The following is a 14325-nucleotide window of genomic DNA, read 5'->3' on the forward strand; positions in this document are numbered from 1 at the left end:
TCAGTATTTCCACCTAGAGAGGGATGAAAGGTCAGTTCAATCCTGCCCAGATTCAAACCTGTTCTTCCAAGAAGTCTAGGTGCTTAGATGCCTAAACCATCCTCAAGGGATGGTGTCTATAACTGACTAGCTTTCAGCTTCAAAAAATGAAACTGCTGCTGACATCAGTGCTTGTTGATTTGTTTTCTCATCAGAAGTTTAGGTTTAAAGTATTTGCACAAGGTTTGGCCATTATATAAAGGTGAGTTGAAGAAAAATCTGTTTTGTCCAAAATCAAAACACATACGTCCTCCTTCTTTTCCTTTTTCTTCTTCCTGGGGTGAGAGTCAGATTCCTGGGAGGGGGCATTGAGCTCGCTGGAATATTCTCGTATTAAGACTTCAATGGCCCCTTTAATTATCTGATCTCTTCTCTTCGTTTCCTCATCCAATGCTTCATCGTCATCAGTTGTCGTCTCTGGTCTGGAGTTCTAAAGAGAAACGGCAAAGTAACAGGAATCAACAAATTGAGAATAATATTAGTTTTATTTCAGAAGTTCACCTTTGATCATCTCATTCATGCCCCTACAGCATTTACTTAAAAAAAAAAAAAAAAAAAATCAAAAAAAAACCCAAACCCAAACCACCTACAAGTAGTTATCAATTGCATTATTTTAGTCAGATCTTGTCACACTGGCAATACCATAGGGACCACAGAGTTCTACATGTGAATGGCTGCAGAGAGCAAGTGTAAGGTGGCATAAGAAAATAAAACAGGTAAATGGTGATTAAGGTGGTAGACAGGAAAAGAGAAAGCACGCGCACGCACGCTCAGAGAAAGGCAATCGCTATAGTCCAGCTCTTGGTCAAAAAAGTTTCAGCCTTGTATCCTCCAGACCTTCAAGTCATTTCAACAGCAGTTCCTCAAAGCCTTCTACTTAAGTGCCATGCAATACAAATGTCTACCTATAACTTTCAAGCTGCAACTTATAATGGAAGAACCATATTAAAGAAACATTGCTAGGGAAAACATTCCTTGCACAGCAAACATTTTCTTAGTATTGCTGATCAATTACTTTGCATTCCTCATCTTTTTGCCCCTTTTCACCTCATAGAAAGGAAAGGGAATGCACACAAAGAAGTGCATTTCACTAAATGTTACACGAAAGGGTAGAACAATGAACTGCAGACTGAGCAAGGTAGCCCACCTCTTGATCCCCTGAATCTTTTACAAAAATGGAATCTCACCTGAGAATCCAGCTGGGTATCCCGTCAAGCGATAGGTGGTGGGTGGAGTGAGGGGGAGGGAAGGGTCTGATGGATCAGCAGCTAAGAATGAGGGGGAAGGGAGGATTCAGTTGGAGCTGAAGAGGCTGCCAGGCCAAGGAGGAGCAGGCTGCAAAGAGCTAGAAGGCAGTGACAGGGAGTGGAATTGAAGAGGTCCAGGGAGAAGTAGTGATCGGGGAGAGGAGCTAATTAGATAAAAGTTTGCTTTGTGTGTCTTTATAAGAAACTGTGCTGTACTGTACAAGTTTGATTTCTTAATAAAAAAAGATTATAGAAAAAAGTTGCAACTTTTGGATGAGTGGCACAAGCACACCAATGACAGTATGAAAGGAATCATAAGCAGTAAGATTACAATACACTTCTTCAATATTCCTCAGCAATTCTTCACTTTCTTTGCACCACCACAAACAACAACAAAAAAAAAACCCCAACAAACTCCAACATTTGGAGCTAATCTCAATCTACAGTTCAACAGAATCAGCACATACTCTTGTCTTCACCAAAGCCACAAAGAGCACCCTCTGCTTTATTACAATCAATCCCCCAGGATTGATTGTAACCTACAGGAGCTCACAGAAAATAAAATTCATGAGAGATGTACAAGAACTCCACTGATACTTTAAGCTTGTTTACAATATCAGCTGTGTGGCACAGTACAGGTGTGTGGCACAGGTGATGCCAACAGGAAACAAGGAAGTATGGAATGGAAGGGGCAGTCAAATCAAACCCTTACTTAGGTCAACAGCTAGTATATTACTCTATTCAAAACCCACGAAGTTAGCACTCTGCTTCACTGAGCCATTGCATTTAATCCCGTACACAGTAAAAACATGTCAAGTACTTCAAGGCATCGTTATGCCTCTAGTTCTGGTTAAATAAAATGAAATAAATGTACTTGTGTTCCCAAAGTATTTTACATACCTTTAAGAACAATTCCAAATTTGAATTTTTAAAAAATTACCTGCTACAATGTGATTAGTATTTTTAGTTTTCTGAACAAGAGCCTCTTTCTCACTTTAAGTACCATCTTAAGTCATATGCAGAACTTTAAAATAGTTAGAGACCAAGCCCAACAACTTGATTGTGATGTGAAATATATTATTTTAGGAAAGAAATAGATAAAATTAATTTTAACACAGATTTGTCAGTTAAGTATCTTTGTATCTCACAAGAATTCCACATATTGAATATCCGGAATTATTCCGGAACAAATCCTTAGCTCTAGAAAGGAATGGTACAAAACCAATTTCCCCATTTACTAGATGCCTCTAAACTTCCCACTGCCCGATAACTGCATGATCTACTGAACGATCTATTTCTTGCCTTTTCATTAATTTGTTCTAGATCATCAGCAGTGGAGGGGAAAGAAACCCCAACTCTCCTCAGACAGCTGATTTACAAACTCTGACAGAGTAACAATTACTTCTAGAATGTATATACATTCAAGAGTTTCTAAACAAAAATGAAGCAACAGAATCATAAGGTATAGCACGTATTACTACACTTTAGAATGATTTTCAGAATTAATTCTAGAGATTCAGTTGTAGCTTACAGATGTTTGAATGCTGGTGAATTAAGAGCTTACACTTTGCTGCCTGTCAATATATCTTCAGACTCATTAACGTGATTCTGGCAAAATTCTAAAATGAATTAAGGGCAGAGACAAGAATAGAAACTAAGAGACATACTCACAATCTGATCTAGCAAGTACGTTACATTGCCTTTCTGCCAAAATAACACAAGCCATACATTATATACATACCCCATTAGAAGCCTTTTTCTTTGCTTTCCATTCATCTAGCTGAGCCTTTGTCTTTGCATCAACTTTGACTAGCAGCTTCTTCTCTCCAATCTGGAGGTCATGGAGTAGTCTCAGCGCTCGTAGCGTGGATTCTGGTTCTTTGTACTCACAAAATCCAAAGGCTGAAATAGATGATTGAAATGAAAAGTAAAAGTGTTACAGCTATTCGGGTAATTCACTGTGTGTAAAAGTGTTTTGAATCAATAAACTTGGAACACAGGCACTTCTTTTGTAAACCCAGGAGTACACGTCATAAAAAGTCAGAAAGATCATTCACTGTATTAGTCTTTGATATAACCAACAGCCCGGTGAATAAGGTGAAAGCAATACATACATTGTAGATACCCCATCCCTGGAAACACTCAAGGTCAGGTTGGATGGGGCTCTGAGCAACCCGATCTAGTTGAAGATGTCCCTGCTTATTCCGGGGGGTGGGGTGGACTAGATGACCTTTAAAGGTCCCTTCCAACCCAGACTATTCTATGATTCCATGAATGCGTTTGTAAAGCTTTTGACATGTCTGTCTTAACTAAGGAATGCAGTCCATATGAAGACACATCTCAGATGGATTTGCAATTGTCTGAAGACCAAAGACATCAATCATAGAATCGTTATGGCTGGAAAAGACCTTTAATATCATCAAGTCCAGCCATTATCTAACTCTACCCAGGCCCATTTCTAAACCATGTCCCTGAGCACCATATCCAGACAGCTTTTAAATACATCCAAGGATGACAATTCAAACACTTCCTTGGGCAGCCTGTTCCAGTCTTTGACAACCCTTTCAGTGCAGAAGCTTTTCCTAACATCTAATCTAAACCTCCCCTGGCACAACTTGAGGCCATTTTCCTCTTGTCCTATGAGTTGTAACTTCTAAGAAGAAACCAGCGCCGACCTCGCTACAACCTCTTTTCAGGTAGTTGTAGAGAGCAATAAGGTCTCCCCTCAGCCTCCTTTTCTTCAGACTAAACAACCCCAAGTCCCACAGCCACTCCTCATAAGACTTATTCTCAAGACCCTTCACCAGGTTCATTGTCCTTCTCTGGACCCTCTCCAGCACCTCAATGTCCTTCTTATACTGCAGTGCCGAAAACTGAACACAGTACTCAAGGTGGGGTCTCACCAGTGTGACAATCACTTCTCTAGCCCTGCTGGCCACACTATTCCTGATGCAGGCCAAGATGCTGTTGGCCTTTTTGGCCACCTGGGCACACTGCTCGTTCCTGTTCAGCTGGCTGTCAATTGACACTTCCAGGTCCTTTTCTGCCAGGCAGCTTTCCAGCCACTCTGCCCCAAGCCTGTAGCGTTGCATGGGGTTGTTGTGATCCAAGTGCAGGACCTGGCACTTGGCCTTGTTGAAGCTCATTTATTGGCCTCAGCCCATCGATCCAGCCTGTCCAGGTCCCTCTGAAGATCCCTCTTACCCTCAAGCAGATCAACACTCCCACTCAACTTGGTGTAATCTGCAAACTTGCTGAGGATGCTCTCAATCCCCTCAGTGAGATCATTAATAAAGATATTAAACAGGAGCAGCCCCAACACCGAGCCCGGTGGAACACCACTAGTGACCGGCCACCAATCAGACTTAACACCATTCACCACCACTCTCTGGGCCCGGCCATCCAGCCGGTGTTTGATCCAGCAGAGTGTACACCTGTCCAAGCCATGGGTAGCCAGTTTTTTTCATGAGAATGCTGTGGGGAACAGTATCAAAGGCTTTACTGAAGTCTAGGTAAGTAACATCCACAGCCTTTCCCTCATCCACCAAGCGGGTCCCCTGGTCATAGAAGGGGATCAGGTTTTTTAAGCAGGACCTGCCCTTCATGAACCCATGCTGACTAGGCCTGATTCTCTGGCTGTCCTGTAAACAGTATGTAATTGCACTCCAGATGATCTGCTCCATAAGCTTCCACCGCACCAAGGTAAGACTGACAGGTCTGTAGTTCCCCAGATCCTCCTTCCGGCCCTTCTTGTAGATGTGTGTCACATCTGCTAATCTCTAGTCCACTGGGACCTCCCCAGTTAGCCAGGAATGCTGATAAATTATGAAGAGTCGTCTGATGAGCGCATCCACCAACTCTTTCAGCACTCTTGGGTGTAACCCATCTGGGCCCATAGACTTGTGTACGTCTAGATGGTGCAGCAGGTCACTGACCATTTGCTCTTGGATTATGGAGGTCTCATTCTGGTCCCCATCCCTGTCTTCCAGCTCAAGGGACTGGGTACCCAGTAAACAACTAGTCCTGCTATTAAAGACTGAGGCAAAGGAGGTATTTAGTACCTCAGCCTTTTCCTCATCATTAGTCACTGTGTTTCATCCTGCATCCAATAAAGGAGGAAGATTCTTCCTAATCCTCCTTGTGTTGTTAATGTAGCATTTTTTATTGTCTTTTACAGCTCATTGTTAACCTAGAGGGAAGGTTATTTCAAACTAGGTTCTTCACAACAGTTACAGAAAGCTGTAAGTGAGAAAAACACCTTGTAAGAGCAAAATGAACGAAGTATGATATATCAAAGAAAGCCAAAGAACTGAATTACATCTTTAAAAAATGAAAAAACAAAACAAAACAAAAAAAAACCAACAAAAAAAAACAACCTATGGAAGATATGAAAACACTAACAGCAAAAAATAGTAAACAAAATTGTTTCCTGTATCACCTGGAGAAAGGTCACAAGAAAATATACATCAGTTCAATTTGATGATAGAGAAGGAAGATAAATTTTACATCAGGAAAACCTTAACACAGAAGAATAGTACACAGTAATGGAAGATACTATTAACAGTGTCGCAAATACACCCCTTTGGAAGCTAAGTCCAAACTGGTAAACCTTTCTCATGGATAGTCTATAAACAACTGTTTCACCCTCAGAATAGGAAGGTGAGCAAAATTAGGCCCCCAGGACATTTTCCTGTATCAACTGTCTCAATTTTATTCTTCTTTTTCTGTCTTGATTCCAAGGACAGAAAACACTAGCCTTTTACTAGGAAGTACTTAGCAGTTATGTATCATATACAATATCTTAAAATTTAAAATTATTAAGAATAGCAATGTGTCAGACATTTGACAAGCTGCCAGGTAATAAAAACAAAAATCTGATTAGAGATTTTGAGAAGTATGAACAGTTACCTTGAAGTTTTCCAGATGCCCCTTGTACTCTCTTCCAACTCAAAACCAAGCCACATTTCTGCATTAAAAATAAGTATTATTAATTAAATATTATGTTCAAAACATTACAAAAATTTAACCACAAAAAGGGTGAACACTACTAAAAATAAAATATGTCTATGTTCACTGGCATGTACAGCTTTAAAAAGCTCTCTTCTGACTTTAAACTCAAACGTAATGGACTACTATTCCAGCAAGTGGGACTAACTCTGCTTTTAGTTTCAATCCACTGCTTGCGTGTCATTACTTCATTTATCACCCAGGGAAAAAAATTAAGAAGCAGTCCACTGTACTTACTGCTAGAAGCTGCCGTATGAGCATGTCCGAGGCCTTCTCGGAAATGTTGCCTACAAAAACGGTGGTAGTGGGACCGCTGTTTTCATCATTTTCTTTGTTCTTTAAGCCAGGGTGTTCTTTTCTGGCTCCCAAATGTTTTCCAACCATAGACACTGTGGTAGGAACTAATACCTAGAAAGAGAAGGAGAGAGCGTAAAATAGAGCGTTGGGTGTGGGGTTTTTTTATTTAAATGCACAAGATGAAAGAGTTTGGGATGCACATGTATTTCAAAATTAAATTCTAATACAAACTTTAGTTAGGCTTACGGAATGAGACACTATTAAGTGGTTCAGGCTTTAACACTTTATACAACACAAAAAAGACCGCCCTTTTCTGGCAAAGACGGGGGGGGGGGGGGGGGGAAGGAAGAGGTGTACCTGAACATGGCTACTGGAAGATCTCAGGTGAGCATAGAGTAACATTAGGTATTATCTCTTCTACAAATAATTAATTTGCAATATTTGAGTCAATGGAAGTTTAAGTACCTTACCTAACAGTGTAAAAAGCAAGCTCCAAATATAAAAGTAACTCTGACTCAAAAGGCTTCAGTGGACACATGACCGGTCTTAAAGCTTTCAGAGTGAATAAACACTACCGCTTTATTTAATCAGTACACAACCCAAAGCCTCTTTGGGCTAAGGAGCAAACATTTGCAAAATAAACCATAGAGAGATAGACATAATCATCTGTTACATTTTTCTGCACTTCCCTCCTTCCACCTAAGATTTAACAATACATATGCACTGACTCCTTCTTTTCAAAACACCCTTCTAGAAATGTCACTTAATAAAAATTATTTTAATCAGAAAACTGAATAATGCATTTGTTCCAGTATCTTTGTCTTACACACATCAGGTACTATGAACATATCCTCCTGGAAGAGATAATACAAGCTATCAAAAAAATCGGTATTTTTGTGAGATTTCACTTATACAAAATCATAGAAATGGTAATTCACCTTGAAGCCAAGAAGTAACCTTTATATTTTAAAGAGCGCTTTTTTTTTCTGCCCCATAATTCATAAACCTTCTTTCCAACTAGAAACTAGCAAAACAAAGAGACCTTTCTCTCATATGCTCTTTCATAGATAAATATTACATGCAATTATTCCTTTCCTGCAACATGGGAAAAGAAAGCTTGTTTGTAACCTTGTCAACGCACATCTTTCTGGCCAACTCAGCAGTGCTGCATGATGGCCTTATAAACATGGTTGATGTGATGCCTCCAGAGCACTCTGTTAGGCCAACAAACTCAAAAGCAAGAGACCTGGAATCTAACTGATCTAACTGTACTGCACAGGAAGACCATGCATGACCCAAAGGCAAAGCCAAAATCATTGTATTGGACAGAAGAACATCTTCTTGCAATACCAGCAATTGCTTCACCTTTGTAGTAGCAGCTCCTAGTAATACTTCAAACTTTATCTAGGTCAGAAATTAGCATATTTGCATCTTAGTCGCATGTAAAGTGAAGCATTTCCTTTCATAGTATGAATTCTGATGGAATAGAGCAAAACAAAAATACTGTTGATATATACTAGGTTTTACTCTCTGATTAATTTTGCTACCAACTCATCCCCACCGTAATACTTACAGTCGGAGCAGGAGCCATAATGCCCATTGGTACAGGAATCATAGGGGTCCCTGAGAAAGACAATACATTAATATTAATCTGCCCTGTTGGGGTTACTGATGAATACAAATGAACTGACCACAGACATCATTTCCAACCCAGACAGCAATTTTGGTGAAATAAGAATTTCACAGTACTGCTTACCAGTATTTACTTAAGCATTCAAGCATAGCCTGAGTACAGTAACATATCATGTGCATCCTAGTCACTTCTATCATATTGAAGTTCTATCATATGAAGTTCCGTTCAAATACACGGAAACACTTCTTTACGGTGAGGGTGACAGAGCACTGGCACAGGCTGCCCAGGGAGGTTGTGGAGTCCCCTTCTCTGGAGATTTTCAAGACCCGCCTGGATGCAGTCCTGAGTAATGTGCTCTAGGCAATCCTGCTTTAGCAGGGGAGTTGGACTAGATGATCTCTAGAGGTCCCTTCCAACTCTGAAAATTCCGTGATTCTGTGATATTACCATTTCAACTTTGTTCATCATAAACAAATCTATTTTCAAAGCACATTCAAACCACAGTATTGTTCTAGAAGATAGCCATGTGATAAATGAGGCAGAGAATTCCATAAATATAGATCAAAAGCATCTGAAGTCCTACAGATGATAATCTCATTCCTGACTTGCTCAATTCTCACAGCACAATTGATTCTGCATACAGCTTAGGGATGAGGTCCTACAGAGAACGCTACCAGGCTTCATGCTACTAGTTATGGAATAGCTTAATAAAGGCAGCATAAAAACCTCAATCCAGAAGCTCCCTACCTGCTGAATACTTGATTTGGCAGTCTCTTAAACTAAATTTAAAACAATATTTAATCAGGTGAAACCATGCAATAGCCTCTTTCCCACTACTAAATTCACTGGCAGCTTTAAGTATGTGAGCCAGTATCTGATTGTAACAAAGTCTGTTTATCTTTTCATGCCAACTGCTAGAGGAAGTTAAAGATATTAAGTGAATGGATTTCAAAAGTATTTGCTGGCCAGTAAAGACATTGAGACTCAAGAACAATTAAGTCAATCTCATGTTTTTCAGAGAAATACCCTCTAGGGATCCTAGATCTCTTTTTTCATTCTACAAAAACCTTTCTTTGTCTTTCACTCTCAAATGTTGCCTTTTGACCCTTCCCTTCTCCATCTCTCTTACTGCCGTATTCGTAAAATCCTAGCCAAACTTCAGCAACCTACTGTTCCTGGACTTGTTCCCCCACTTTCTCCAGTGCTTGCTCCTGAAACAACACTTCTCCTCAGACATCCTCTCCAGCTTTCTCCCCATCCACTCTGGTTTTGCTTTGATTTCTCCATCACTCAATGCTCTTCCTCAGTCCCTTCATATTAAAGTCATACTACCTCCTATCCCCCCAAGCTGTTCAGAGAATCAAAAGGTGTATTGCTCTCCCATGCTCTCAGTTTTAATGCACCAAGGCATCTCATAGACTGGAGGAATTATTCAAGACAAGACTCTGATTGTGCAGCCCTCTAACTACTATAATTATCGTAATGCTGAACTTGGATTTTAAAGTTATAACTCAGTAAAGATACTTGTGTTATCACTGACAACAAGAAAAAAAAAAATCCACTGAAATGTTGGGCATCATCAGCAAACATATTGATGATCAAGACCACAGGCATCATCACAGCTGCTATACAAAACCCCAGTGCACCTATACCTTGAATACTGCCTACTGACCTGGTCTCTGCAACTCAAGAACAACATGTAGCCATGACTTAAGTGCTGAAGCAGCTGCTTTACTAGAATAGACTCCACACATCTTTGACTCTTCAAGTGTGGAGGTTTGCAAGGCATGGAACACAACTGAGGGGTACAAAACCCCAAAATGCAGCTCACCCAACTCCCACATCAGAACTGGGGCAGGAGGGGGACACTAAGTAGACAATAAGTTTAAAGACAGACATAAAGTAGCACTTTACACATAGCTGTTAATGAACTTCTCAAATTTGTTGCAAGAGGCAGAGTGGAGACGGACAGTATCAGCAGGTTCAAAAAATATCAAAATGTTCATGAATGACAGGTCCAGAAAAAGGTAAAGGAAAAATTAAAGATCACACTACAGCTGTATGAGGGAACAAACTCAGAAAGCAGACAGGTGTACACGCCCACCCTAAACACCATCTTGTAATCCCACTGCCCAGACAATGTTTCAGGCTATATGGACTGCTGGTCTGACCCACTACAGCATTTCTTAAAAATGTATAGTAATTTTTTACATCTTAATCATATCCATTAATCTTCAGGGATGACAACAGTTATAAGAATCACCTCCTTATCGAATTTTCCACACTTAGAGATGGAACTGTAATGCTAGAACTTCTTAACAGCCATATTTTTAAGCAAAGCAAGCACTTTTCCTAACTTCATTCTTACACAAGCAAACTGTGCTAGCTGAAACTTAAAAAAAATTATAGGCTGAGTAAAATAACATGAAATTTTGGGTAAGCAGCTAGCTAAAGATAATACTATAAGCCACTAAAATTGTGATCTTTCATATAGAATAGCTTCAGTGTAGACTTTCATAAAGTCACCGTGCCATTTGCAGCATTTTCAACTCTATTGATAGACTTGTGCTAAGAAATGAGATTCATAATGTCTACATATCGAAATATGTTATCTGCACAGGTAAGCAAATCGTGTTTCTAGTGTGCAGAGAAAAATTTAATTCTTGTCTAATACCGGGCTCCTCCACTCTACATACTGTTTTGATTCCTAACACTGAAACAAGACTATTTAAAGTCAAACACAGCAAAAGCACAAAAAGATCTTTGTCACACATATTAAAAAGCAAGTGTTCAGAGCAGAAACTTATATCAAGCATTTAAAAATATTCTTCAGAAAGTTACTTTTAAAAGTATCTGGTGTTTTTCACACTAGTATACATAAACTGGAGCTAGTAAAGGTAGGAGGTATGGTTTTAAAATTTAACCTGAAATTTGACGGCAGAACGCTCTGCGATCAAGAACTCTGCCCTTAGCAAAAATAGATAACATCTCATGGATCTCAGGAAAAAAAAAAGTTTAGAAAAATTAACGCAAGTAAGGATTAGCCTGATGAATGGATGCGTACAAACCAGTCCTGAGTTCAGCCATCTGTTTTTTGAATGCCTTTATTGTCTGCAAAACACTTGTGCACAACACAGCCTAAGACCATACAGACAGGATTTATTTTCTGCAGCCCTTATGATGAATTTTAAAGGGGTAATTCTCTGAAGTATTGCTCTCTCCTACTAGCTCTGTGGTCTCCTGCCTCCAGTCACTGTTATCTACACCGGCAATGTACAGAAAGAAGGTGATTCCAGACCAACAAATTAGAAGTCTCAACACAAAAAACACAGGCTGAGCTTACAGATGAACAAAGAAAAAAGACAGGATTAATTTGGGGAAGATTAGATGGAATACGAAATGTAGCAGTAAGTTTGCAAGAAGTGTGGAGGAAAGTATGTAAGAAGCAGAATAAAAGAAAGTAGGACCTATAAAAAGGTGGAGAAAAACAATGCAAGAAGATGGACTTTCTCTGAAAGTTATTCCTATATTTTCACACCACACGTACTCAGGGTACCCAAGTGTTTCCAAAAGCCATTACAATGGCTTATTTGAAAGAAATTTAAAATCATAGTCTACTGTCAAAACAGTGGCACTTAGAATACCTAATATTAACAAAAATCACTACCTGGCTTCAGTCTTGAAAAAAAGGTCCAAGACAAAGTCTGGTATTGTTTCTAATGGTTTGATTTCTGGTCAGAAATAAGCAGCTTTTGGTATAACGAAAATAAGCTTGCTCACATGACATGATCTGCGGGTAAACTAGAAACTCAGTTGCAACGTACACAAATCTGAGTTATTGAAATACGCTAAGAGCCAGTAGCTTTTGTAAATAATACAATTAAGAATAAGAAAAGTAATTTATTTCTACAACACTTCCATATACTAACATAACTTACCAGGAGGTACAGGTGGAGGAAAGCCAGGAAACTGCGGAGGCGGGATCCCAGGGGGAAGCGTTGGGATTCCCATAGGAGGGCGATTCAAATGAGGTGGAAAAGACATTCTTCCAGTCACAATCTGTCAAAAAGATAGAAAAGGAAACTTACACCAGTCAGTTCCCAAACATGAATTACAAAAGCAGGGTAAATGGAAGTGCCTATAAAGTTTTTAAATCTTCATATGGACATTCAACTACAAACTAAAGCTATTAACTCTTTTTCCCCTGCTATTCGTTAAGTTACAAATGTTGTAAAGTCTTCTTTTACAATGAAAAACAGCATTTCTAGGAAAGTGCCTCAGAATGAAGTGAAAAACAAAACTATATCTGACTCCTCATACCAATGGTTTACAAGGAGTGTGAGTTAAACAGCATTTAACACTTTATACAGTTTCTTTAAAATAAAGCTATCTTTTGCCGCATCTGAAAACAAAAGTAATGTTTTAATGTATTTCCAATAAAACAAGTAATTCTCTTGTACAAGAAATGATTACACACACAATACAATTGTGGAACAAGATGAGAGAATCAGGATATCCTGATGCTCAGCATTGATAGAAATTGTATTTAAGTCAACATTGGGGAGATCCCCAAATTCAGCGCATAGATAGTTAAAAGCTTGGAAGAGGGTTCTCTGATCTATTTTTAACCTCCCAGTTCACACATCTCTTAGAGCTCAACTTGGACAATAGCCCATGAGCTGAGAGAGTCAATATGCTACCATGGAGAGCAAAGATTGTTTTAGCAGCATTTGCTATTCAGATGGTTATTATTATGTGCATATTACTGACCCTTTAACAAACACCACCCTATAATAAAAAAAACTCAAAATCTCTCTTAACACAACTAATGAGGCATGCATTCTTGCTTCCAGTATTATCTCAGCAACTTTACATGGTCAAGTCTTCAAAAAAGATTGGCCCTCAGTTCTAAAAAAAAAAAAACAAACCTGGTCAGCAGTATGAGTGCTGAGCCTATAGGTATATTCATACTGCAGTGAGGAAGTACTAGAGGAACTTCGAACACACTGGACTATAGGGATATGAATCACAAAGACACTATCACAAGTGACAAGAATCCAGTTAGCTATCTGCGCAAACACCTGCATATCTCAATGGACTGTACAGACTGCTTTACAACCTACAGTACCGTATCTTCACTGCAACTGTTTTCCAAACAAGCAATCACGAGTGAAAACCAAAGCAGGCAGCCTTAAGAAAAAGTGTTACGATAAGCAAAATTCTGATACGTACAACAGACCTGTAGATTACAAGATGCCTTCCCCAGCTTCCTAGCACTGAATACACAAGAAACAAGACATGAGCTTCACTGGAGAGAGATGTGCCTTCCATACATGTACAAGAACAAGTAGTCAATGACAGTATTAAATAAACACTAGAAGTGAGAGCTAATATCAGTACTCTACCATAATAGTAGATAAACTTGAAAGAGCTAAAAAATTAAAAATATTCCCATAGAACCTGGAAAGAACTAGGAGATAAATGTACATTGTGAACTGGAGAGGATGAAAGGGAAACCCAAATGTATTTGGCAATACCCTCGAACATCAGAACTTACTCTGGTATAAGAACACATATATGACCTTATAGCATAATTCACCCAAAGACTCATTTAAAACTACATCAATTACAAGAGGTTCATGATGATGGCATTTATTAATTGGCCCCAAAAGGCATTCATCAACATCTCACGAGGAGAAACGATAAACATTCCTGTGACACAAGGTCTAAGATGGTAGAAGAAACAAGACAGTAAATGCAAGCACTCCTCAATAGTTCAATACATATTATTTTATACAATATAATAAACAATTACCCCTCTTCCCCTTTAGAATCCATACGCCTAAGAACACACTTCCTTTCTGCCATTCTGGAATTTTTAAAATCTAATGGGCAAAGAAAAGCAGCAAACGTGTACTGCCAAAATATTTTCTTTGAAAGAAGACTGTTTATTGTCTTTCCAGACATCACACAGGCACATCAGATGACATTCCTCTAGAATCTGAAACTTGTATGGTATGGAAGGGAACAGAACTCCCTTATCTACCTTGATATCACTATTTGAAACTTTTTCACCAGAAAACCAGCCAAGGGTCCCCAGAA

General features: G+C 39.2%; 1 protein-coding gene across 1 annotated transcript in view; it reads right to left on the minus strand.

Annotated features, from left to right (window-relative positions):
* RBM25 (RNA binding motif protein 25) overlaps positions 1–14325 on the minus strand; it is a 35415-nt gene that overhangs the window by 15740 nt on the left and 5350 nt on the right. Inside the window, exons 2-7 of the mRNA XM_082485077.1 lie at positions 12162–12282; positions 8164–8213; positions 6531–6701; positions 6195–6252; positions 3028–3188; positions 287–469 (exon numbers count right to left, since the gene is read on the minus strand). Of these exons, the coding sequence (XP_082341203.1) occupies positions 287–469; positions 3028–3188; positions 6195–6252; positions 6531–6701; positions 8164–8213; positions 12162–12267 (729 nt within the window). The 5' untranslated portion in view covers positions 12268–12282. The remainder of the gene's footprint in view (positions 1–286; positions 470–3027; positions 3189–6194; positions 6253–6530; positions 6702–8163; positions 8214–12161; positions 12283–14325) is intronic.

The sequence above is a fragment of the Vanellus vanellus genome (genome assembly GCF_965231255.1).
Source record: "Vanellus vanellus genome assembly, chromosome: 6".
Taxonomy (NCBI): Eukaryota; Metazoa; Chordata; class Aves; order Charadriiformes; family Charadriidae; genus Vanellus; species Vanellus vanellus.